Source organism: Rhinolophus sinicus, chromosome 14, assembly GCF_057876585.1.
Source record: "Rhinolophus sinicus isolate RSI-liver-muscle chromosome 14, RSI-T2T, whole genome shotgun sequence".
NCBI lineage: Eukaryota > Metazoa > Chordata > Mammalia > Chiroptera > Rhinolophidae > Rhinolophus > Rhinolophus sinicus.
The window spans coordinates 32,480,218-32,502,887 of NC_142514.1; the positions used below are offsets into that span (position 1 = coordinate 32,480,218).

A 22,670-nucleotide genomic window follows, 5' to 3' on the forward strand; every position below is an offset into this window, starting at 1 on the left:
TAAAGTAGTCCATAAAAATCAGTTTGGGATTATTTGTTGGTGAATCTTTATCATAGTCATGTAGAGTGAACATATTCTAAGGTGACCCCCACAGTCTCCTCCTCCTGGTGTTCGTACTTTCGTGTAATCCTGCTCCCCTTGAGTATGAGCAGTACTTGTGATGTGTTTCTAACCAATAGAACATAGTAAAGGTGATGGGATATCACTCCTGTGCCCCTATTATAGCATATAAGACTGTCTAGTTAGTAGACTTCCCGTAGAGACTGTACTGGTTCAATGAAGTGTAGGCAGTCATGTTGGAAAAGCCTATGTGGCAAGGAGCTGCAGTAGCCTCTAGGAGCTGAGGGTAGCTTTCAGTCGATATCCAGCAAGCAGCTAGGGCCCTCTGTCCTCCAGCCACAAGGAAATGAATTCAGCCAACTACCTGATTGACCATAGAAGTGGAATCGTCCCCAGCCAAGCTTCCATGTGAGAATGCAACCCAGGCAACACTGATTGCAGCTTTTTGAGACTAAGCAGAAGAGCTAGCTAAGCTGTGTTTGAATTTTTGACCCACAGAAACTGTGAAATAATAAATGTTTTGTTGTTTTAAGGGACTATGTTTGTGGTGATTTGTTATGCAATAGAAAATGAATACATTATGCAAAAATACTTTTGCCATTTTCTTGCTTTAATTTCCTTATATTTTATTGCAGTGTCACTTTCATTGTACCTGCTATGTGGAAATTCTTTTGACTAAAATATTTTTTATCTTTTAAAAAGTGAAAGAGTCAAACAGCCAAAGAGATTGCTTTGATTTTTTTCCCCCTTCAAATAATAAATGATAAGTATATGTTTATGTTTGTAAACAGCCTCGACATAATTCTCCAAAATGGATATAGCATTTTATACTCCTACCAGCAATATTAGGGTTCTAGTTGGCCCACCTCCATAGTAACACTTGTTATGGTCAGACTAACAAATTTCACCCATTCTAGTGGGTGTGTAGTGGTGTTGCAGGAGAGTGGGCGATGCCTCGGCACTGGGAGGCCCAGAGAAAGGGCCTAAACCAGTGGGTTCTTGGCAGCAGACAGGAAAGAATTCAAGCAGGAGCGGAAATAAAAGTGAAGCAAGGATAAGTCTATTCAAGCAAAGGAGAAGAAAGAAGCAGGCTACTCCATAGACAGAGCAGCCCTGCTCCTGTGGAGGTTTGAGCCTATTACTGGTTTCCCTTTAATTAGGAGCTATACATTCAAATTTGTAGAAGAAATATTCAAGAATTCCCTGGGAAGGGGTGGAGGTTTCCTAAAAGTGTTCCTATGACCATTTTGTGTCCTTTTGTGGTCTTTTTAGTTTCTAACAATGGCAGCACGGGGTGTGTCTTTTAGCATGCTAATACATTGTAATAAGTGTATAATGAATCTTAGGATCACTGCCAGTTTTGAAATCCTCACCAAGTTGTTCTAGCTGGTTGCAGCTGGTCTTGGCCAGCTCCCAGACCACCAACCATCCATACTACTTTGGGATCTGGTGATAAGTTTCAAAAGGGCAGAGATTTCTTGTTTCTCAGCCATCCCTGCCTCCACAGCCTGCCTTTCATCTACCTCAGTGGTGTCTCATTGTAGTTTTAATTTGCCTTTCCCAGATGGAAAATGATGTTGAGCATGTTTTTCATGTCCCTATTGGCCATTTGTATATCTCTTGTGAAATGTCTGCTCAAGTCTTTTGTGCATTTAAAAAATACGAGCTTTTTTTTAAATTGAGTAAATAAGAGTTGTTTATATTTTCCAGATACAGATCTTTTGTCAGATATAGTGTGGCTACTTTCCTTCAGTCTACAGCTCACCTTTTCCTTTGAAAGCTACCTTAGAATGGTATCTTAAGATCCTAAATCTTAATTTTGATGTTCATTTTGTGAGTTTAAATGTTTTGTCCAAGAAATGTTTGCCTATCCCAAAATAATGAAGATTTTCTCCAATGTTTTCTTCTAGAAGTTCTGTAATTTTAGCTTTTATGTTTGGGTCTTAATCCCTTTTGAATTAATTTTTTTAAGGTTGAAAAATTGTGATAAGATTATATATGTACATATACATTAAAATTTGCCGTTGAATTGTACACATCTTCAAGTATACAATTCAGTGGCATTAAGTTCATTTACAATGTTGTGCAACCATTACCACTATCTATTTCTAAAACTTTTTCATCACCCCAGCTACAAACTCTGTACCCTTTAAGCAGTAACTTCCCGTTCTCCATTTCTCCCAGCCCCTGGTAATTTATCCTACTTTCTGTCTCTCTGCGTTTGCCTATTCTAGGTACTTCATATGAAAGGAATCACACAATATTTGTCCTTTTATGTCACTTAGCATAATTCATATTGTCTATATCTTAAGTCAGTTTTGGTAAGACATTTTTTGAGCTTTCTGTCCATTTTATGTACATTTTTGGTGAAATTGTTCATGCTGTTCTCATTATTTCACTGTCTGGTGATCTGGTGTGATACCCATTTTTATTCTGAACAATGGTAATTTGTGTTTTCTCTCCTTTTGCTTCTTGATTGTCCTAGTAGGATTTTTATTAATTTTATTAATATTTTTAAAGAACCAACTTTTGGTTTTGTTATTTTTTTTCTGTCACTCATTTCTGCTTTTATTTTTTCTTGTATTTTGAATATAATTTGCTTTTTTTAGTTTTTAATGTAGAGGATTAAATCAGTGAAGTTTGATAGACTATAAAGTTTGATATGTTGTATATTCATTATAATTTAAAATATTTTCAAATTTCATTTGTCATTTCATCTTTGATTAATAGATTATTTAGAGTGTGTGGCTTAATTTACAAATATTGGGGGGGACTTGTAGGTTTTTTTATTGTAATTGATTTTGAATTTAATTCTGTTGTCTGACAACATAATTTACAGGATTTCAATCTTTTGAAATTTCTTGAAACTTCTTTTATGGCCTAGCATATGGTTGTTCTTGATGCATGTGTGCTGTGTGTTTGATTAGCTGCCCTGAACTCTAATATGTGCCTCCTCAGTTTAGTAGAATTGCTGTGTTTTGCTTGAACTCTAGCTCTCTGTGCCACACCAGTTAGAATGGTTATCATCAATAAGACAAATAATAACAAGTGTTGGAGAGGCTGTGGAGAAAAAGGAATCCTCATACACTGTTGGTGGGAATGCAGATTGATGCAGCTACTTTGGAAGGCAGTGTGCAGGTTCCTCAAAAAATTAAGAATAGAATTACCATATAACCCAGCAATCCCTCTCCTGGATATCTACCCAACAAATCTGAAAACATTCACCCGTAAAAGATATATGTGCTCCAGTATTCATTGCAACTTTATTTACTGTGGCCAAGACATGGAAACAACCCAAGTATCCTTCGATAGATGATTAGATAAAGAAGTTGTGGTATATATACACAATGGAATACTATTCTGCCATAAGAACAGGTGAAATAGTACCATTTGCGACAACATGGATGGATCTTGAGATTTTGATGCTGAGCAAAATAAGTTAGAAAAAGTCGAGAACCATATGATTTCACTGATATGTGGTATATAAAATTGAAAACAACAAAAGAACAAGACAAATACATGAAGAAACAAAAACTCATAGACACAGACAATAGTTTAGTGGTTACCAGAGAGTAAGGGGGAGGGAGGGTAGTAGATGAGGGTAAAGGGGATCAAATATATGGTGATGGAAGGAGAACTGACTCTGGGTGGTGAACACACAATGTGATATATATAGATGATGTATTACAGAATTGTACACCTGAAATCTATGTAACTTTACTAGCAATTGTCACCCCAATAAACTATAATTTAAAAAACTTGTTCCCAGTTCTCTAACTGGGACAATTGGAATGTCTCGGCGTTTGAGTTTCTCTTCTTTCTGGGTTTGCATTCTTGCGTTGCCTTTCCCTAGTGCCTGAAAACTGTTGCCTCAAATATTTTATGGTAGTTTTGTAGCAGAATGGCTGGTTTTGTTTCACTAACTTTGTCATGCTTGCAGGTGAGAGTTTGACAATCTTAATGCCCCAAATTGAGAGGTTTTTGTTTTTTTTAAAGTTCTCTTATAAGTCAAATCAAAATGTTTTGCATCAAGTGTAAAGCTAATTCAATTCTCATTCATTTCTACCCCCTGATTTTCTTATTCAGTTAACTCAATATGTGTAACATTTAGTTATTTAATATGACTTTTGTCCATGTTATAATCTATAGAACTGAGTAATATTTACTTTTTAAAAAGCTAGGTATTATTTTTTTCCTCTTTATTACCAGTTAAATTAGAAATTTCATTTAAGTCTTTATCCTTGCCAGTGACTATTTGTTTCATCATTTTCTAATCCATCTTACATGTTCAGCTATTTTAGTATCAAATTTCAAAATCATTTACATTAAACCTGTATATTTTCCATTGTTTTCTGTGATTATTTTACCATTAAACCACAGGGTAAAAAGTCTTTGTATTTGGCTAAATATTGGATAGATACTATTACTTTATGAACAATCATACAAGCATTCTTTATTGGCATTTACTGGCTTCTATGAATACTGTGGCTTATTTATTCAATTTTTTCTTCTCTGCTAATAATTGTATATGTGCCTTCTGTCTGCATGTGAAATCCACTCATTTTCATTAGCAGACTTTTTTTCAAATTTAAGCAGACCAACTTATTTGTAAATTTGCTATTTTTTCTCTCCTAAGCTCTACTTTCCTATTTTTCTATCTCTGTCAAAATCACAGCTTGTACTCATTTATGATGGTCTATAGGGTTTAAAAAGAAAATGTAACTGTATTCAGAGTACCAGGTTTGAATATATTTTTATCAAAAAAATAAGTGTAAAAAGTTGAAAATGTGGTGCTTACAAGTTATTTTTCTTTTTAAATATTCAACATTGTTTAAATAACTAAACTTAATAATTTTGTGATTTCTAGATACATCTAAGTACATATCTTTATAAAAACAAATTGAATTTTAGCATTAATTGTTCAACTATTAGTATAAAAAAATTGGTCTCCGTCCTTAACACATTATGGCTAACGCTGCACATAAATATATTTACTAGTAATATGAATTCCTTAATTCTGTAAAATGTTCTTCAGCTGCCATGAGCTCTGTTATGAATATTGAACTAAATTTAAATATTTTTAGAACCATGAATCAGAACAGAAAGAAATCAAGTAAATGAATGTTTGGCTCTTCTTAGAAACAATACTTGTATTAGCCAAGAAGTCTATTACATTCATGTTATCTGAGAGGAAGGGTTTGACAGGCCAATTAATTTGTCTTTTTGCTTACTTCCAAGACATGGTGCTGCTCAAGTACTTTATAATCTCAGGCAGAGTTTTCTCTGAAGTTTGCATTTTCACAATCCATAAACAGCAATCTGACATGGTTGCCTTTTTAAAAAAGACATAATAAAGAAAGATGTGGGCAAGTGTTTTCCTGGGGTCTAAACAGTGTAAGTCACAAGAATGGATGTTTAGGGTTCTGCTTTGCCAAAGCAGAATACCAGATCACAAGTGACAGAGGCCACCTCATTTCTTTAATGAATTTATTTTTGTGTTTGTGTTATTTTGCAGCACCTCTAAAGTGAGAGGTCTATGGCAGAGGCCTTTCTTACCTGGTTCTAAGGGTGGTAATACAGTCAACAAATAAATGGTTGTTGTGTGAATGAATAAGAAAAGGTGGATGTTTTATTTTCCATACTGAAAATTGTTGAGTGCTGTCATTAGTCCCAGGGAAATGTTAAGCTATCCTAGTGTTGACAAAGCCACAGGAATATTGGCACAAATGGATTCTAATGCCAGTAAGTTTAAAGATAGAGCTCTGTGGGGGGGATGTATTAAACTCTGGTGGTAAGAGTGATACCTTCTTTGGATCAGATGAAGAACATAAGATATGACTCTCATTCTCTAAAAGTCAAATAAATATTTTCTGACTTTAGCATTATTTAAGGAGCTCTGTGCTCTCCCTATTCTCCCAATTTATTATTGCAGAGCAGACTACAGAGAAATCCATTTGCTATTGTCAGAACATTCTATTGAAAAGTATTATAGCCCAGAGGTTTATAACATTGCTTCTAGAGATTACTTCAGTTCACCAACTTAGCTGAAGACAGAAATTTAAAAAAATAATGGGAATAATAATAGCACACAATGATATAGGGCTGTGATAAAGACTACCTGGTGTTACATGTAGAGTGCTTAGTAAGTACTTACACATATTGGTTGCTGTTATGTAATTGTTGTTGTTACTTGGTAGCCTGGGCTTGAATATTAGAGAATATTGAGTAGAAACTTAGGGTCCTGCCTTCACTGTATGACCTTGGCTCGGAATGGAGCTAGACCTCAACTGGTCTCTTAGTTGTGGGAGTGTGGACTTTTGTGACCGACCCTGATCATCGCGAGACTTTCCCAGAGTGGGGCTCTGTACTTGTTAAGAGGTACTCGATTTCTGAGAGAGCATTTCCATTTTCATAGGACTTGTAGAGAACAGAGGATTCTGAAATAGGTGCTATGAGTGATTGGGCTAGTACCTGGAGAGGAAAGGTGAGTGTCTGTAACTACTAGAGGGGTAAGTTTGCTTGGGTATTTACAATGGTGATTTTCAAATTTTTTAGACTGTGGTCTTTGGTAACAAACATATTTTACATTATAACCCACCACACATGTTTGCATACACACACACACACACACACACACACATTTCAGTACTAGATGTCCCGAACACAAATTTCGCAAAACAATTCTTACCCTTACTATGTGTGAAGCACTCTGATATTTTCTTTTCTATCCTATTTTATTCTATTTCCCTTTTTAAGAAAATGTTGGTCTTAACTTCCTAAATATATTTCATGACTTACTTAAGAGCTGTGACCTACTACAGTTGAAAAAGGACTGGTTAGAGTATGAATTAATCCTTTGAACGTTACCCTAGAAAAACAATTTGACATGCTTTGTCATCTAGATGAATGAGAGGAGCCCATCAAAGCTGGCACATATTTTGGAGCAGGGGACCATGGCTTTTGCTTACTCGTTGGCTCCCTTGCTGTCAGTGTTTAGCTCCACAGTTTACTTGATCACTTGGCTTTCTTCAAATCAGGCTGTTTTTGTCAGATGGTTTCTTACGTGTTTGGGCTTCTCTCCTCCTTTAGATTGGGCTAGCTCCTGGAGGGGAAGACCTATAATAACAGCTAACAGTTCTATAGCACTTCCTCTGTGCTAGGCACTTTTTTGTTTCACATGTATTAATCTTTACCACAACCTATATATTATGTACCTTAATTATTATCATTCTACAGATGGGGAAACCAAAACATATAGAAGTTAAGTAGCGTACTACTAGAGTCCATCTGCAGCTTACCTCAATGTCTTGTGTAACATCTACCATAAAAATGATTTCATTAATAGATGCTGAATGAAATTAAACTAAATAATTCCTGGGCTTATTTTCTTAACTTTCCTTAAGGCTTTTCTCACCACAGGGTTATCAAGTGATTATAGAGTAGTAGAAAATGAATAAAAAATGACGTTGAACTTTTTCTAAAGAAGGAGTACAGAGTTTACTTAAATTGATGAAATAATTTAATTTGAATAATGACTATGCTTTAAGCCCTTACATCAAGGCTCTGTCATCTTCCACAGGCCTGGGTTTGAGAGTGAATAATGTTGCAGAAATGCCCACATATCCGAAGCTCATTAATTTAATGATTTGGGATCCTTAATGTCTTCCAATCCCCTTGCCTGCTGCAACAAATGTTCTAGCCTGGCCCACGCCTCCAGAGTTAATAGTATTTCTGTCACAGGGTGAGATTTCAAGTTGGTATGCACAGTTTCTGCCAGAGTGTTCAGTGCTGCCAGGCCTCAGGCTTGGAGGTTGCAACAGACTTGTGGGGGAGGGAGTTTGGTGCTTGTTACTGAGGAGGAACAAGGTGCTCTCTGGGGCTCTGATTTGTTACAGGCTGAGTGTGAATGATGTCAGGCAGATTAGAGGACAGCTGATTCCTTTGGGATCTGGGACTCCTCACTCTCTCACTGCTGCCGCCGGGGCTGTTAGGTCTTTGGGGAGGTTGAAGAAAAGTGCTTTAATTTTTCTCTTAAGTTTGGGAAGCCTTTGTAAGTTTCCTTTGGCTTATAGACTGCATACCCCTTGTGTGAGAGAACTTCCTGCCAAGACTCCAGTGTGAGAGGGCAAAAGCTTGAGTAGCCAGGAAAATGATGAAACGGAGGAGAGAGAGACTGGGAGCACCATGCCTGCGGATTCAGTAAGGAGGCTGGGATCTCTGAGTGGAAACTGGCAGTTATCAGGAAAAGAACTAATGCCAACTAACACACCTTTATTTAGTTGGATAAAGACTCTGCTTTTGTGATGTCTGTCAGGAAGGCTAAGCTGACTTCATAAATTCAAAAAGGTCAAAACAGTGGTCTCTGGCGGGGACATATAGAGTTTTTAATTCTGAAAATTGAATTAGATGTCCGTTTAGGGGTTCTTAGGTACTTGGGGAATTGGGTTAACAATGAAAAGCGATCATTGTTTTCCTGCCTTGAAAGCAGATGTTTAAAGTTAGTGTCAAAGCTGCATGTACAAGCCCCAGGAACGTGAGAAAAATGGAAATGAAAGCATCTTCTTTGACTAGAGAGGGTATTGTATTTCTGCCCCTGGCCTGTCAGCTCAGGACCTCAGATCTGCCTTTGCAGATCCAAGCCTGAGTCCGTTAGAGTGTGACCTGAATTTTATTTCTATGTTGGCCAATAATAGAAATAGACTTAGGTGAGCATTTCAAAGCTGGGGAACGAAAGGAGCCTTCCACTTCAGGGTAGCTTTACCAAGAGCTGCTCAGGCTTATTTAATGATGAGGTGCTGAGTGACTTGATCAGGAAATTAGGGACCCAAGGGAAGACGTGTCCTAGAATCCATTCCACCTCAGTGATCTGTCTTGAACTGCCTTTGTGTAACTAACAGGGCAGAGGGAATGACTGCCCTTTTCTTCTCCTGTATGTTAGTGCTTTCACAGAGACAGCATGGCATATTCAAATGCACAGATTTCTTCAGTGGGCTTACTTTGGGTCATTAACCTTCCATGTTAATGGATGCTCATTGACTGAATTATTCTACCAGACCTTGGAAAATCAGGCTTGTTTGAAGTATATAATTGGAAGGATTGGCACATAGTAGATCCTTGAATACATGAGTTTGATCTGCGCAGGTCCACTTATACATGGGTTTTTAAAAAAAAATACTGTAAATGTATTTTCTCTTCCTTATGATTTTCTTAATGAGATTTTCTTTTCTCTAGCTTACTTCATTGTAAGAATACAATATATAATACATTTACAAAATACGCATATGTGTTAATCGACTATGTTATTGGGAAGGCTTCCTTCTGGCCAACAGTAGGTTATTAGTAGTTAAATTTGGGGGGAGTCAAAGTTATACATGGGTTTTTGACTGCACAGGGGGCTGGCACCCTTAACCCCACATTGCTTAAGTTTCAACTGTACTTTTAAAAAGGTTTAGTCCCATACTAAGGCTGAAAGGTTAAAGAGTATAAAAAAGAAGCTTCATCAACTAAGGTGTCATTTAAAGTAAAGATGACTTGTTAGCAAAATTGAAAAAAATTTTAATTGCGTTTGTAGTTTAAGAAAACATTAAGTGGTCAAAAATCATGCTCTCCAAATGTTGGTGCACTGGTATTGATAATCATTGTATCTGTTTTAGTGACTTTGAATTTAGATTAGTTAATTTTCCTTGAGGAGCTAGTAGCTTATAAATTACTTTAACTTTCCAAACAATCCTTTTTAGACTCTAGCCTCAGTGTATTAACTTGATTGCAGAGTGGTAAAGGATAATGAGATTTGGCTTTCATAGATTTTTATAATCTTAATTCATCAAAATGGCTAAAGCCTCATTTCATGTGATAATATTTAAGTCTCAAATTTTGTATAAGCAATATTATTCAGGTTAACAAAAACTAAATGTCTTATTGCATGATCTAATTAGTTCTAGCTTATGTATACCAGGGAGCTTATGTTTGAAATAGATCTTTAGAAAATTGAAAAGTCTCAAAGTGAGAAACTAATCACAAATTAATATTTTTACTTCTTATAATTTTAAAAAATAGGTTGAGTTTATGGAAATTTGGGCATACCTATAATTTTAAATAGTTGTCTGCCCTCTGCTTTCCCATGCTATTATATCCTCATATTGTATACTCATCTGAGAAATATGCTGAAACCAGCTACCAGCTAGAGGGATAATATGTATGAAGGAAAAGATTTCCTTTGAATATATGTAATTAAACACAAATAGAATGTCACATATTCATATCCAAACAGTCACCAGTAACAGTACAGGAAATTAACATTTTACAACAGATCGGGTGCTTATGTGACACTTAAATTTTGTTTTTTATCTTGGAAATAAATATACTAGTTTAATATGGTATTTGAATAGAAAGCCATGCCACTACTATAGCCCATTAAATGCTGTGAACCTGTCAATTATTTTTCATCGTCTGTAACATATCTATCAGTGATCAACAAAGTAGAAATCTATATTTACCATCAGTTTTCAGTCTAATGATCTTATTTACTTAATAGTCTTTATTAGGACTACACACATAAGAGATGGTTAGATTGTTTTTTGGGGGAAAAAGTAACCTGGAAAAGTAACCTGGAAAAGTTTAAGTAGAAGCAAAGTTTATGATACAGAGTTAAGTGACATTATTTGATATACTCATTAGGCGAAAGTTAGCTAAATAAGTTGTTGTTGTAGATATAATCTAACGACTTATAAACTATTGAGAATGTTTTATGGACATAAATATTTCTCTAGGAAGTTTTAGTCATTGAACACAAAATATTACCTATTGTGTGCTAGTTGATAAGTTATAGTAAATTTGTCATATTTTCCCAGAAGCCAATTTTAAATACTTTGAATACCCAAAGCTTAAATTTTTGGTTTAAATTCTGTGGGTTAAGTTTTAGCCTCAGTGGTCATCTGTGCCAACATTGGTACTGAGGTATGATTATTTGAGAATGATTTTTGACCACTTAACTTTTCTTAAGCTTCTTGCCTAAATTAACCCACTTTGAAAATGTTTCTTTTTCATTAAAAATGATCACTGACTTTGTTTTTTTTCTACTATGGTACCTTGTCAGAATCTCTTCTCTTTGCCGAGGATCTGAAGTAAACCAGCACATGTTTTCACCCACATCGGCTCCAGCCCTATCCCTCATTAAAGTCCCATATAGTGCTGATTGTGCTCTGGCTGCTTCTCCTCTTGCCTTTTTCATGAACCCACAAGCCCATAGCAGTCCTGGCAGTCCCTGTTCCAGCCGCCCACTGCAGTGGAGGTAAGGAAACCTGCTATGGTGTGAATGTGGGTCTGGGTGATTGCTTCAGGCCTGATAGGTAAAATCCAAACCTTTCTCCTTAATAATAGGGAGAAACTGAGTAAAAATCATGGCCTTGTCACAGTGAAGAGTAAAAGAAATTTCACAGATTACTGCTACATTCAAAATTTCAGGAGCAAGTAGGATATCTGTTAGTAGGTAGATGTGTGCCCATCCTGTCTGTGACCACCCCATAGGAGAAGAATAGCATGACAGAATGCTAGAACTCTCTAAATATTAAATAGTTCAATTGCTACGTTTTATATGACAGGAAAATTTGATTCCAAAACAGGTTTAGTGAAAGCTGAAAATATCCCTCTGCCCATTTCTTTCTGCTTCTCTTTTCATGTATTAAACATTATTTGAGTACATACTATGTACTACTAGGCACTGTTTTAGGTATGGAGGACAAAACAGTGAACACAAAGAGATAAAGTCCCTGCCCTCGGGGAGCTTAGATTCTAGTGTAGGAAGACAAGTTAATGAGGAAATATATAACAGAAGGACATAAGTGATACTGAAAAAATACAGTAGGATAAGGGAAGGAGGGATTGTCATTTTATATAAGATGGGCTGAGACGTCCTCAATGATAAGTTGACTTATGAGCAAAGACCTAAAGGAAGTTGCGGAGCCAGAATAGAGGGATCTGAAAGAGGAGTGTTTTAGACAGAGGCAATAGTGAAGCTGATGTGGAATAAGTTAGGAGGGGAACGGTGGGAAATGAGGTCTGAGATATAATGGAGAACTTTGAAGCTATTGTAAGGATTTTTGTTTTTATGCGGAGTAAGATGAGGAGCCATTGAAGGGTTTAATGCAGAAGTCATGATCTGACTTAGATCATACGGGTCACTGGCTATCGTTAGAAGGCGACTGATACAATCTAGGTAAGACACATAGTTGTTTGAACCCATGGTGGTGCAGGTAGTAAGACGTCAGATTTGGGGATGTATTTTTAAGGTAGACTTAGTAGGGTTTGTTGATGGATTAGATGCAGAGTGGGAGAAAAAGATGAGGACTGAAGATTTGGGGCTGAACAATTGGAAAGTTAGAATTACCATGAACTGAGACTGGGAAATTGCAAGCAATAGTTAATTATTATAGATGTTCAGTTAGAGATATGTGAGCTCTGGGCTAACGATACGTAGTTAGGAATGGTCAGTGTATAAGTGAAATAAATCATTAGATTTATGAAATCCTCCAGAGAGTGACTATTGATAGAAAATGAAGAAATATCAAAGGTTTGAGCCATGGCACAATCTGACTTTAAGAGGCTGGGGAGATGAGGAACTAGCAAAAGAGAGACTGAAAAGGATCAGCTCTTCAGAAAGGAGAAGAACCAGCAGAGGTATATTGGAAGCCACTTGAAAAAAATTTTCAAGGAAGGTATGATTGACCAATAGGTATTTGTTAAGCTTTTTGTTAGGAGGGAAAAAATGTAACCTGGAAAACTAAAAATTTAAGTAGAAGCATAGCTTATTATACAGACTTAAGTGACATTATTTGATATGGGAGCTTAAGCCCCACAGACAATTTAGGGCAGTGTTAGACTGACATAGGACACTGTTAGAGGCTGGCTTCTCCTTGAAGTCGCCCCTTCCAGAGGTACTAGACCTTGGTAGGAGGCTACCCAACTTTGCGGTCTTAGGACAACCTGAAGCAATGTCTTGTGGCTTTGGGCTTGAAAACTTGTTAAATTTCATGTTTTTTCTTTCCTAGACTTGTTTCCATGCCTGATCAATTATATTTGTGTTTCATTCCATTCTTTTTTTTTATCTCTTCCATGCAAAGTACCAGTTTAGTGATATGGCAGGATGATTTTATCTTGTTGTTTGCTGGATATGTATGTATTTCTTTGAAGCTCCTTGGATTTTGTTCTGGGATACAGTTAAATTGTTTGGGAATATTATGGTTTGATCCTTTCAGGGATTACTTTTAGACTTTGTTAGTGGGCCCCGAGCAGCATTTGGGGCTAATTTTGTCCTTAATACTGAGGCAGTACTTTCTGAGTACTCTACTCAATGCCATGAGTTATGCGTTTTTTTCCACTCAGGCTAGTGGGAATGTGATTTATTCTTAGCCCTATGTGAGCCCTGGGGAGTATACCACCTGCTGATTTTCTTGAATAGTTTCCTTACCCACGTGTGCTCATTGGTGCTCAGCTGTAAACTTGATAGGAACCCCTTGCCAAGCTCTCTCTCCTCTCTGGTACTCTGCCTTCCAAATTCTTGCCACCTTTGCCTCCCCAAATTCTTAATTCTGTCTTTTTAGCTCAGGGAGACTGATGGGTTCTTTTTGGGTACCCCCTTCCTGTGTTGCTTCCTGGAAATGTTCTCTAGGTGGTAAGCTGGGACAATCTTAGGATTTAGTTTGGGTCAATTTTAGGGTTTACTTTGTTAACTTTCTGTACAACATCTAAAAACTGTTGTTTCACATGTTCCTGTTTTTTTATTTGTTTGTTTGTTTGTTTTTTCCAGTTTTTAAGGCACAAGGGTAAATCTGGTCTCTGTTCCCTATCATGGCAGGAGGCAGAAATCCAATCTACCTAATATTTTGAGGTCATGCTTCTATCATCAGAAGTGAAGCTTGCTTCATTAGATTATTGATTGACAGATTCACTTGTTAGGTAAAATAAACCTAGTAGGAGCAGGACAGACTATTTGTTTTATCTTGTTTAGTCAAGAAAAGTTGAGAAATGAAACAACAAAAGAATAAGAATATCTAACATTTGCTGAGCATTTACCATGTACTCATCATTTTTCTAAATGTTTTATATGTGTTAAAATTAATTTAACCCTCGAAATATCCTGATAAGATGGTAATACAAGTCCTTTTTAGTGATGAAGTGGATAATCCAAGTAAATCTGTTTTATCACTGAAGGCACTGTGGTACAGAGGGTTAAGGAAGTTACTTATAAGCAATAGAAACTGGCATCAGTCCCTCAGAATCTTATTCCAGTATCTGTGGTTTTAACCTCTCTGCTGTAATGTTTCTGATGAAACATGTGCTATTGTGTATTTAGTTAATAGGTGAACGAACTCTGAGGACTTAATAGTTCCCAGATACCATTCTAAACGTTTAAAAATTTGTAGATCATTCAATCTTCACGCCAATTCTATGAGTTAGGTATTATTATAATGCGCATTTCGCAGATGAGGAAGCCATGGCACAGAGAGATTAAATAAAGTATTCTAGATAACATAGTGATAAGTGGTAGAAATGGATTAAAACCCATGCATTCTGGCTCCAGAGATCATATTCTTAACAACTATACTGTTTTGCTTCTCCATCTAAGATACTCCTTTATGCAGTATAGTATTTTCTGAAACTAAATAATTTTGCAGCCTCAGGTCTTCTCTTTTCCCAAAGTGACATATTCATATCATTCTTTAATAAATTACTCAAACTGGGTTGAGAATTGGTGTTTCACAGTCCATTGTCACTTCCAGGCCATTACCTTTATACCTTCTTTTAAAAACCTCCGTTCTTCTTGTAGGTTTATGACATTTCGTTTTATCTTTTACCCCTGCACTGTCGTCCAATAACTTAGTTTTGTTCTCTGTATTCACATTGAGTCTAGGACAGAATTAGTGCCTAGTGAACACAATGACGAACCCAAATTCTATGCAATTCTTACCATGTACATGTGCCTGTTGAACATTACTGTTATTAAGCAACTGATCAAATGCAAGTGGAAAGAAGGGGAAAATGATTTCAGTAAATAATGCATAGTAAATATGTTGTGATTTGGGTTGCATTAATTATCTTCTAACTATTAGTTAACTTGTACGTCTTCTAAGAATATAATTCCAGCCTGTTGATTGGCACTCAGACATTGGTATTGTATTGTTGGTATAACCATGTTTGAAGGAATGCTAGATATGATCTGTGGTGTAACTGGTGTCCCTGAAGAGCGAGGGGACAGGTATGTCTCTGGCTATTCACTGGCCCAACTTCAGGCCTCCTGGGGATAAAAGTTCAGTATTGGCAACTTTCTAGAACATAGAATGGCTTGGGTTTTGAATTGGTTTTGAATTGTCATAGATTTCATCTGAAGTGAGAGTATTTGCAGGCAGAAATCCTTTTAACACATTTTTTGCGGGAAACGAGTAAACTCATCATATTGCCTCTAGTTGGAACTGGCAAAAATTTTGCAAAGTAAATAAATAGAGACCTCTTTTTAAACTAAAACACTGAAAGTTTCATAGAAAAATATCAAATAGATCGAAAGATATGAATATTTTACGGAAAGTCTAATTTTGGCGAGAAAATGTCAAAAAAGCCCCGAGTTACGATGTGATTTGGCGGGAAAATGCCCGCTTACAAAAAGGGTGATATCTACATTGGAAGGGTTCTAGCTCTAGCCCACTCCCTACTGCACAAGAATTGCTTTCATGCAATGTCTGGCAAAAAGCTATTTAGCCTTTGCTTGAACATCTTCAGCAACACAAGTTCACTACTGAAGTTTGCAGCTGGTACTAATTCAGCCCTCTTGCCGCCTGTGTCACGTGTGTGAGAGGCTTTCTGTAGACTTTTATGGCAAAGGACAGGTGTTCCTTTGGGCCTCCTCCAAAACTGGGCAGCCTTTGAAAACCCCTTTTTGGTAGTGTCAAGATTGTTTCCTGCCAAAGAGAAAACACTATTTTCATTTTACCAACACCTGCTTTTCTTTCTTTTTTTAAACAACTGCTTTTCAAAGTAATTCTAAAAGAGGAACGTGTTTAGAACTTGTTATTATCCTGGCACTGTTGTAGGCAAATTACTTCACTTCTTTCTACCTCAGTTTTCTACATCATTAAAGTGAAGATAGTAATAATACTTCAAGGGTTGTAAAGGATTAAGTGAGTCAACACGTGTAAAATTGTTCAGAATACTACCCAGGCTGCTATAATATAATAGTTATTTTGCTGCTGCCTTGGTTGGAAAATTCACATGTTACTGATTCTCATACTTCATTTTGTTTTCATTGATTTTCCTTTTGCTCCCATAAGTTTTCTCATATTCTTATTTTTCCGTGGAGCTCTAGGTCTCCCTTATCATTATGTCCTGCTATAGAAGCTTTGTTACTGCCTAAGATAAGGCAGGGCGTTTGGGTGCCCTCCTACCCTCTCTCGTAGTTTCACTAATTGTTGCTGCTGGAAACTGGCCTGTTGGTATACACGAGGGCATGGACTAAAATGAGAAACACTCATTTTATTAGTATTTTAAAGGGGGTATTTTTTGACAATAAGAAAAGTCCTTGAAAACGGTTTTAAGATGTTTCATTTTTTTCTCTCCTCCTGTATAGGGGAAGGAACAACTTGAGAGTACCTGTCTTCAAGAGATGTGGTTCTCCTGTTAGGGAAGGGAAAGTACTTTTTTGTTTAATGGAAAGATAAAGTGATGAAGAATACTAACTGTGATTTAATCTCAGGAAACTGTATGGCAGAGAATTTTTCATAGACCCTGGCTTCGGGTGACTCTGAATAAACATACAGTTCTATTGGGCAATGCCAAAGTCTTGCTGTTGGATGAAAAGCAAGCCGCTGAAGGTTTCGAGGACATGTCTGTTTCTGGGGAAATTTTGTTTACTGAAAAACTTACTCTCTGTGTTAAGTGTTGTATTATAGAAAAAATCTCAAAAGCATTCCAAATTAGAGAGAATAGTCTTACATCCCCAGTGTCTATATAATCAACTTGTGGTCAATATTATCTTATCTGCATCCCCCTATTCTCCCACTTGCCCCCATTATTTTAAAACAAATCCGAGACATGTTATTTCATTTGTAAATATTTCAGTTTTGTATTTCTAAAGGTAAGGGACTTTTTAAAAACATAAGCGTATTATCATTAGCACACCTAAAACAATAATTTATCAATATCATCAGCTATTTTGGTCAGCTTTCAAATGTTTTTTACAGTTGGCTTTTTGGAATCAATATTCAAACTATGCCAACACAGTTCATTTGGTTAACATGTCTCTTAAATAGGGTGACAGTATAATTTATTATCTAAACTAAGAAACTTTTGATAATGAAAAGGGATTCTATTAACAATTATAGTGGGATAACAGGCATAAGCCTGGATTGTCATGGACAAATTGGGAAGTCTGGTCACCTTAGTTTTAAGTTTCTTTTAATCTAGGTTTTCTCACCCTCCTTTTTTCCTTCTTGCATTTCATTTGTGGAAGAAACTGAGTTGTTTGTCCTTGTAGACTTGCCTACATTTTGGATTTTTCTGATTGCAGCCCTCAGAGGTTGTTTATTGAGTTGGTGCAAAAGTAATTGCGGTTTAAATGTTAAAAATAATTATTGCAAAAACCGCAATTACTTTTGCACCAACCTAATAACATACTCCTATGACTTCTATAGATTCTGTAAACTGGCTTGATCTGATCCTGGTTTGATTTGGGGAGCTGGAGAAGAATACATAATAATAGTTGGTGCAGTGTACAGCTGTCAGGAGGTGGGTAATGTCAAGTCTCGCCCTTGTTGTGATAGTGATGGCCACTGATAATTATCACCTAGATCCATTATTTTATTAGAAATTTACAAAAAGAGTGCTGTTTTCATTCCCTCTCCATGTATTAGCGACAGTACATACACAAAAGGAATTTCCCCCTCGTTACCTGTTTGTTACCCTGAGCTACACTGAAGTACCCTTCCTCTTGAGTCACCTCAGCTAGACTCTTCTTCCTGGGCCTTCAACCTAAGGCCTGAGTGTGATCAGCTCCTTGGGCAGTGTTTCATACCTGCCAGCTTCTGCTTTGTCATAAAGATTGTTTGCTCAGATCAGTGCGACAGGATATATACCGATATGAAGGCCCTTGGGGCTTGCCATTTAAGTAGCTGCTACCTAACTGCCCAGCGGAGGGCAACCATGGCTTGTCTCTTGGCTCAGGAGTAATTGTCTCGGGGCACTTTGTGACATAGTATAGACTCTGTGAAGTAGGTGCCCTGGGTCCAGGCAGCAGGAGCCCAGCAGCTCAGGCAACACAGAAATAACTGTTATTTGGTGAGGGCCTCTTGCAGCAGCTTCTCTTGCAGTCTCCTGGATGCTGCAGGAGGAGGGGCCGTGCTGATTCTGATTGCCTCTGACAGGGCTGGTCTGGTCCTGATCTTGGTGAGTAGGATAGGTTTGGAGCTAGAGTCTTGCTGTTGAGGAACTAGCACACTGGGGGAAGAGTCAGAGACACAAATCATTTTTAACAATAGATCTTTGGTATAGAAGAATTGATTTTCATTGTCTTCAGGATTAATTCCTAGAATCAGGTTGCTGAGTCAAAGAATAAATGGGTGTGTAGCTTTATTAGATATTATCCAGTTTCCCTCCGTAGTAGTTATACCATTTTGCATTTCTGCCAGCAGTATTAGAGTCTATTTGCTCACAGTCTTGCCAACAGAACATTTTATCAAGCTTTTGAATTTTTGCCAATCCGATAGGTGAGAAATGGTATCTCATAGTAGCTGACTAAAAAGTCATACTAAAATATTCCTTAAGGATGAAGAATTTATTTCCCAACCTTATGTGGTGGGAATTTCCTGTCCATTCATTTCATTCAACTGCATAGGAGGCAGAGGCTGTGGTCCTCGGAGAAGAATAGGCCCAATTAATTTTCAGCAGGAAAGTTCACAGCATGTGGTAAAGTGAGAGAGAATGCTTTTTATCCAGTAAGCTTTCCAAGTCTTACCACTTCTTTCAGCCTTATTCACCGCTGTTGCAGCCATTCCCAGAACTTTTCAGGTGATTGATTGCTCTGGACTTTGGCAGAAATAGTTTTTAAAAGTAATTTCAAGTTTGCAAGAATAGTTCAAAGAGGCCCCCCACTTGCCCCCAACCAGTGGTCAGCAGACTACAGCCCATGGGCCAAATGCAACCTGCAGTCTGTTTTTTGTCCTTGAGCTAAGAATGGATTTTACGTTAAACAAAACAAAACAAGGACTATGCAACCGAGACCACATATGGTCCTCAAATCCTAAAATATTTATTATCTGGCTCTCTACAGTTTGCCAACCCCTGCCCTAACCCCTTGGATAATCAACTCCTGACATGATATCCCATCACCCCAGAATACTTTAGTGTGTACTTCCTACAGAGACATTTTCATGACTATGATAGTAGCCATTGCAGTTAGGAAATTAGCATTGTTAAATAGCATCATCTAATCCACAAACTTAATTCATATTTCACTAAATGTCCCAGTAATGGGTTTTGTAACAAAAGGATCCATCCAATCCAGGATCATGTATTACAATTTTATTGTTGTTTTTATCTCCTTCAACTTGGGATAATTCTGTAGTCGTTTCTCAACTTCTATGACATGGACACTTTTGAAAATTAAAGGCCAGTTATTTGATAGCTTGTGCGTCAATTCGGGTCTGTCTGGTATTTCCTCAAGATTAGATTCAGGTTATGGATTGTTAAGGAGGAAAAACTTGTCCTCTATCCTCTTAGTTCAGTGTCTGGGGGGCTGCAAGTTAAACTAATAAAATGCAGATTAACAGGAGAAAGGGCAGAACACTTTTTATTAATATTTACATGCATGGGAATTCACAGAAAAGAAATGAAACTCAGAAGTGATAAGACTTGGAAGCTATATATCCTTTAACAGAAGAAAGAGTATTTGGGCTTGAAGGGATGATAAATTGTGGGGAAGTAACTGGGAAATACATGGCGGAACTAATGGAAGATAAGGGCTATTTTTGTAAGGCCTGCAAAGGCTTTGCAAATTCATTGTAGGTTTTCTTTCCCTGGTACAGACACCTTTCTCAAAGGAAATTTTGCCTGGTTTTAGGCCGATAAAATGAAGAGCAAAGAACGCTTCCTGCATCTGTTGATTTTCAGTTGCCTTCATTTTAAAATAATGCCTTTGCCAAAATAGCATATTTTGGGGTGGCATATTCTGATCCTCTTCATCATCTTTTGTAGGAATATCAAAAAAGGATGCTGTGTTCTCATTGCATCCTGTCAGGTGATACAGGCTTTTATTTTGTCCCATTACTGTGCCGTTAACCTTGATCTCTTGATTAAAGGTATATCTGCTACATTTCCCTGCTGCAAAGTAACTCTTTTCTTCTTTGTAATTAATAAGTATTTTGAAGGAAGGTTCTTGAAATTATGTAACTACCCCATTTGTCATCAAATTTTAACCCACTATTTTTAGTATCCATTGATGTTTCTTGGCTGAGTTATTATGCTATGTGGTTGCCAAATGGTATTCTGCTCATTCCATCATCCTTTCTACACCCATCAGTTGGCATTGCATTGTAAGGAAAAGCTTTCTCTTCTCTGTTCATTTGTTCACTTATTTTATTATATTATCATGAACTCAATAGGCTTTTTTAATTTAATGGGTTATGATCTATTCATATCATTATATATTTTGATGCTCAAATTGTACCATATTTGGTCAGGGGGAGTCTCTTCATGTTAGCTTCTGTGTCTTTTTGACATGTCTCCATCATTGTTTGAGAACATTCTAACTTTCTGGCCTGATACAATGTTACTGGCTGGCTTGTTTTGTACCCTCCCTGCCCTAGCCCTGGAATTAGCCATTTCTCCAAGGAGCATGGTTCCTTTTAGTGGAAAATGGTATTTAAAAGCCAAGAGATAGATGGTAGGCATGATTTGCTGATGTGTGGATGCACTGTTCCCAGAGAATCCTTACATGTAACACACATGTATCTTTTTAAATTTCTTGATCTCTATATATCGAAACTTATTAGCTCACTTTGATACCTCTACTTTCAATTCCAGTTCATCTTAATTTTTTCCACATTTGTAGCTTCTTTGTTTAACTGCCATTATTCTCAATATATTTACTTATTTGAGCATTTCTTTCTGTATGTAGCCAATCTCCCTTTACAATCACCGACCTCCTGTGTACATACCCTTGTCATCTTGCTGAGTCTCTAACACCGCATGCCAAACTGATTACCACTGGTCTCTCCAAGCAGACAACTCCCTCACCCCCACCAGTCTCTCACATCTCATCCCGGGTGCCTTTCTCCCAAATCCCCAAAAACACTTGGCTGTCATCATCTAATGGCTTCTAGACTGAATTATTCAGGAAGGAAGAAGAGGAGGAGGAGGGCGGATTTGTGAGTCCACTAAGTACATCAGTTGCAATCTCAGGGTCTGCATAATTTAAAAAAATAACTTTATATACTATAAAATTCACCAATTGTAAGTCATTCAATGGTTTTTACTAAATTTATAAAATTGTGCAATCATTACTATAATCTAAATTTACAACATTTCCATAACCCAAAATTTCCTTGTGCCCATTTGCAGTTAATCCTATTTTCTCCCAGCCTTAGGCAACCACTGATCTGCTTTTTGCCTGTATAAATTTGCCTTTTCTGAATGTTTCGTATAATGTAATCACACACTTTGTAGCTTTGTTTCTGGTCTCTCATTTAACATAATGTTCTTAGGTTTATCCATGTCGTAGCACATGTAGGGAGTTCACTCCTTTTTATTGCTAAATAGGTATTCCATTATATGGATAGACTACATTTTGTTAGTCCATTCACCAGTTTCAATTGTTTCCAGTTTGGGACTATTTTGAGTAACTGTTGCTGTGGACATTTACATACATGTCATTATGTGGTCATAAGTTTTCATTTCTCTTGGGTAGAATCCTAAGAATGGAATTGTATTGTATGATAAGTTTATGCTTAACTTTAAAAAGTTAACTTTTTAAACTTTTAATTTTTTAAAGTTAAGCATAAACTTACAAATTGTTTTCTGCAGTAGCTGTATCATTTTATATTTCCACCAGCAATATTTGAGGAATTGTTTTACTACATCCTCACCAACACCAGATATATTCTTGAATATAGCCATTCTAGTGGGTTTGTAGTGGTGGATCACTGTGGCTTTAAATTTGCATTTCCCTAATAACCAATGATCTGAGCATCTTACCATGTTGTTATTAGCCATTTGTGGATCTTTTTTGGTGGATTGCCCAAATATTTTGTCCACTTAAAAAATTGATTCCTTTGTCTTATTACTGAATTTTTTTATGTATTCTAGATACATGACTTGAAAATATTTTTTCTTAGTTTGTGCTTTGTATTTTCATTTGCTTGTGTGGAGTCTTTTGAAGTTAAAAAAAAATGTTTAAAACTTTTTGTGTGGATCATGCTTTTGATATTGTATGTAAGAATTATTTGCCTAACCCAACGGTACACGCATAAAGATTTTCTTCACTGTTTTCTTGTAGTTTTATGTTTTAGCTCTTAAATTTTAGTCTGTGAATCACTGAGTTAATATTTGTGTATAGTAAGAGGTAAAGGTTG

At 36.8% G+C, this 22,670-nt stretch overlaps 1 protein-coding gene across 12 annotated transcripts in view; it reads left to right on the forward strand.

The window, feature by feature from the left end:
- The window catches only part of MAST2 (microtubule associated serine/threonine kinase 2), a 181,809-nt gene that overhangs the window by 90,991 nt on the left and 68,148 nt on the right, over window positions 1-22,670 (forward strand). For 4 of the 12 annotated variants that reach the window (XM_019749392.2, XM_019749393.2, XM_074334653.1 and 1 more), the window contains one exon: window positions 11,156-11,350. The exons of 4 other annotated variants lie outside the window; for them this stretch is intronic. In XM_019749392.2, coding sequence (XP_019604951.2) covers window positions 11,156-11,350 — 195 coding nt within the window. Of the gene's footprint in view, window positions 1-8,010; window positions 8,260-11,155; window positions 11,351-22,670 lie in introns of those variants that run through there. 4 more of the 12 variants (XM_074334652.2, XM_074334656.2, XM_074334654.2 and 1 more) reach the window with 4 other exon arrangements.